This window comes from Chelonia mydas, chromosome 2 (genome assembly GCF_015237465.2).
Source record: "Chelonia mydas isolate rCheMyd1 chromosome 2, rCheMyd1.pri.v2, whole genome shotgun sequence".
In the NCBI taxonomy this organism is placed as follows: Eukaryota; Metazoa; Chordata; order Testudines; family Cheloniidae; genus Chelonia; species Chelonia mydas.
The window spans coordinates 79,536,723-79,541,150 of NC_057850.1; the positions used below are offsets into that span (position 1 = coordinate 79,536,723).

At 38.1% G+C, this 4,428-nt stretch overlaps 1 protein-coding gene across 1 annotated transcript; it reads left to right on the forward strand.

Annotated features, from left to right (window-relative positions):
* Positions 1-2,968, forward strand: LOC102937862 (insulin-like growth factor-binding protein complex acid labile subunit). The gene is made up of 2 exons (XM_027819384.3): positions 1-108; positions 1,673-2,968. The coding sequence occupies exon 2, from the start codon at positions 1,682-1,684 to the stop codon at positions 2,915-2,917; it is 1,236 nt and encodes a 411-aa protein (XP_027675185.2). The 5' UTR covers positions 1-108; positions 1,673-1,681; the 3' UTR covers positions 2,918-2,968.
* Positions 2,969-4,428: the final 1,460 nt, after the last annotated feature.

Here is a 4,428-nt window from a genome sequence, read left to right on the forward strand (position 1 = left end):
AACAAATTAAGCCAACGAACATAAGTTAAGCAATGAAAGCTACAGCTTGTGAAATTAGTTTTGGTTACATTTCTCAGATTGCTGAAGGAACACACAGGAACATTTCAGGTTGAGTATATTGGCCATTTGCTTAGAACTATTTTGCTAAAAACTGATATTAACTCGCTTTTGAACTTGTACAATGCTTACTTTGATTTGTCTAAAATTAGACACAAATGTACTCAGTTTTAGTTCTTTTATCCTGCTTATCTGTTGGCAACAAAATTGGGTGATTTTTTTCTTGTTTTCTTAAAGGTGACCTGCAAATTAAAATTTTAAAAATGGCATTGTACCCTTTTTATTACTGCTTTATGATCTAAGAAGCTCTGAAAGGTTTTTTGTTTTGCTTTGCTTATTTAAAAGGAAAAAAAATCTTATTTCTTATCTTAGAAATATAAAGCTTGTCCTTACTATTTTTACTGGAGAACTGTTTGGAGAATCATAGAATTGTACAGGGAACTTTCGTATCCTTCAGTTGTAGATGTGTGTTTGAATATTTCACCAGCTGTTTGCCAGTTGTTTGAGTTAAATACATATTAAGAAAAACTTAAAAAAAAAGAAAAAAAAAGAAGTTATAGAAAAGTTTGGTTAAAAATTTCTTCTCAGTTGCTAAGATTTCATTCTTTTCTTCCTTGTGAGATCAATCTCACTAATTCTTCAGTCATCCAGAAAGTTTTCCAAGAAAAACAGAGTAGACAATACATGAATTTCTAATGTAAAAAAAAAAAAAAAAGGGCAGAAAAAAACCAGCACTTAAAAATATCTTAGTCAACATTTTAGGCTTTTTTGATACATCATAAACAAGCACACACACAAAAAATATGGATGCAAACTTTTTCTTCACTTCTTTGTAAGTCACCTTTAAATTTTCAGAGAAAACACAGCACATCTCCTAAGTTGAAATTTAGTGGTTACACGTAGACAGGAGTCAGACTGATAACTTTCATTTCATATTGTAGTCAATGCTTATTGTACCTTGTCAAAATATGGGAATACTGCAAAATTCTGCCGCTGAGTTACATAATGGATCTCAGTTCTTTGTCCCCTCTACATATACAGAACTCCCATTGATGGCAATGAAAGTTATGCATACGTAGAGGGAAAGAAAAATATGGGAGTCAAAGAATATCATGAGAACGTAAAAGGGGTTGTCTACACAGTGTTTTTATATGGATATGTGAATTTAAAGCCATGTAGTTATGTGGGTATAAGGGCATGGCTACACTGGAAACTTCAAAGCGCTGTCACGGGAACGCTTCCACAGCGGCATGTTGAAGTGTAAGTGTGGTCGTGCGCAAGCGCTGGGAGAGAGCTCCACGAGGGGATTACAGTAGCACCAGAGACTTTGGCCCCACTTTGGCATTTCAGCCAGGTGTGGCATGAGCCCTTAAGAATTCTGTGGTGGCAGGTTTAGCAGCACTGTCTGAAACATCCCTGATCAGGAACAGATAAACACTAAATGCTGTCAAAGGGAGGTTTTAGTTACAGAAAATGACTGGCAATGTTGTTGAGATGTAGATGAAAAATCGTCACGTATATAGCCTTATTTATTAGAAATAAAACCACACCCAAATGAAGGAGCTCACATTTATTGGTTGATTTGTTCCCTTTTCTCCTCTGTGTTCCCCTGCAGGCTGTAATAATGATCCCTGTGCTATTGCTGCTGCTCTTTGGATATATCCTTTCACTGCCAGACTGCCCCCAGAAGTGTTTATGTACCCCTTCTCTAATGGATTGCCGCTGTGCCAGTTTATATGAAGTTCCACATGGTATCGCTCAAAAAACAGAAACATTGATCTTGAACGACAACCATTTAACCCTCATTTCTCCAGGAGTGTTTCAGCACCTTCTCAATCTCACATTCCTTGGTTTAGCCAACAACAAGCTGTCACTTCAGAATGACTCTTTTGACAATATCAGCAAGAGCATCCTCTCTCTGGATCTCTCTGGGAACAATTTCACAGACTTGCCATCAAACTTGTTCAGGAACACAAAGAAACTGGTTTGGTTAAACTTAGCTGAAAACAGATTGGGTCTTCTGGACAGTACAATTTTAATCTCCCTAGAAAAACTCACCTATCTGGATCTCTCTAATAACAGGCTGAAGATGCTTGCATCCATGTTTGTGGGGCTTTCCCAGCTTGATACCTTAATGCTGGCTGGTAACCATCTCCTCACCATACCAGAGGGAGTTTTTGATCCCATTCGTAACCTTAAGATCCTTGTTCTGTCCCACAATGAAATAAGCCATTTGCCTGAGGGTTTGTTTGACAACCTGAAGAGTCTTAATGACTTGCTGCTAGATTATAATAATTTTACTGAGATATCACATGCTATATTCACAACCCTCGACAACCTAGAACATTTTTCAATTTCTAAAAATAGAATCCAAAATATTCCACCTCTGTTGTTTGCTGGCAGGTTTACCTTAAGGAAACTTGACCTGTCTAGTAATTTACTCTCAGAGATGCCTTCTGACTTCGCTTCAGGGTTGGAGCGGCTGGAAGTTCTTAATTTATCTGCAAATTGTATTGGTAATGTTCCCAAAAATCTATTCATAAATAATACTAAGCTAGAGTTTCTGCATTTGGACAAAAATTGTCTCCACACTCCACCCATTTTTTCAGGCCTTCAAAATCTGATTGAGTTAACTTTATGCTGTAATGGCATAAAAATCTTACCAAAAACATTCACTGACAATATGGCTAATTTGGAACTTTTGGATCTCTCCATGAACAATATAAGAGAAATAGAGGATGATGCATTTAAGATGAACCATAATATCACAAAAGTAATTTTAACTGGGAATCCAGTTTGCACAACTGATCAATTTATGCATTACTCTTTTAAAGGACTAGACTGTAGCAGTAAAAATTAAAGGATTGTAAGAACGGTACTTCTGCGACCTTCAATAAAAGTCTAACATACATATGGCAAGAAGCATGATTATTTCTGAACTACAAAAGACCATCCTCTAACAGTACGAGCATTAATACATCATATGAACTCACTGCACTGTCTGGTAGTTTAATATAATAATGGATATGTGACATGGTACAAAATCCTTTTGGAATTTCACAGGTTAACTTCCTCAGGACAAAGATATTGTGATAAGTATAGCAGCTGTGAAATTTATTATAATAAATTTTATGTTAGGATATAGATATTCAGGCCTGTCTGTAAAGGCCTGTACTTTAAGAATTTAGGGGTATTCTTATCACTTGGCTAGTTCTAGAGGTATAAAAGAAAGAATCAAAATCACTGTCTGCTGGTGTAAGGGCCTTCTCTTACTGTGACAGTTTGAGGCCCTGTTCTTAGGCTAAGGCCTTTGGCTAAGCAGCAGAGGCAGCCATAAGCCAGGAAGCGAACAGTCACATCCTCACATTCCAAACTAGTCACATTGAAAGAAGGTGCTATTGGGCTGTTAGGAATACAATCCTGTCCTGATAATTCCTATCACCTCCAGAGAAAGGGAAGTGCCTAGAAAATGTAAAAGGAAACTTAGTTTGATAGCATCCTGTCTGGCAAGAACTCACTTATCAATAGCTGGGATGTGAAATCCTCACTTCTGTATTGTTTTGTTATTAGAGTTCCCACTTTGCTATTGTTTGTCTGTATAATCTCTGTCTGGTTCTGTGATTGTTTCTGTCTGCTGTATAATTAATTTTGCTGGGTGTAATCTAATTAAGGTGGTGGGATATAATTGGTTAGCTAATCATGTTACAATATGTTAGGATTGGTTAGTTAAATTTCAGTAGAATGATTGGTTAAGGTATAGCTAAGAATATTACTATATAAATTAGGGGCAAACAGGAAGTAAGTTGGGATTCGAAAATAAGGAAAAAGGAACTTGTATTTAAGCTTGCTGGAAGTTCACCCCAATAAACATCGAATTGTTTGCACCTTCGGACTTCGGGTATTGTTGCTCTCTGTTCATGCGAGAAGGACCAGGGAAGTGGGAGAGTGAAGGAATAAGCTCTCTAACATCTTGGTGCCGGGACTTGGATACATCGCATTGGATAGGTGAGTGGCAGCCTGTAAGTCCCCCTCCCCAACAGTCCGCGCAGCTGCTTGGAGGGGGTATGGCGAACTCTCGTGATGGTAGTTGCGGGTTCTGGCAAGCTGGGGTAATGGATTTTTTGAACAAATGGATAAGGAAGAATCAGGGCCCATACCAGGTGCAGGGGTTCACTTGGGATGAGATTGAGAAAGAGATGGGAGAGGTTTTGGGAGACCCCAAGGGAAAGGAGTGTAGGAAAAAGGGAATGGTATTACAAGGTTTGTGTGCTGGGATGGCATACTGAGTAAAAAGGGAAGCTGATCTCCTCCAACACATTAAGGATTTGGAGGGGATTGTGGATCAGCAACGGATTTTAACAGAAAAATCTG

Excerpts from the sequence above, each read along its gene's own strand:
- LOC102937862 (XM_027819384.3), top strand. The coding sequence starts at position 1,682 with ATGATCCCTGTGCTATTGCTGCTGCTCTTTGGATATATCCTTTCACTG.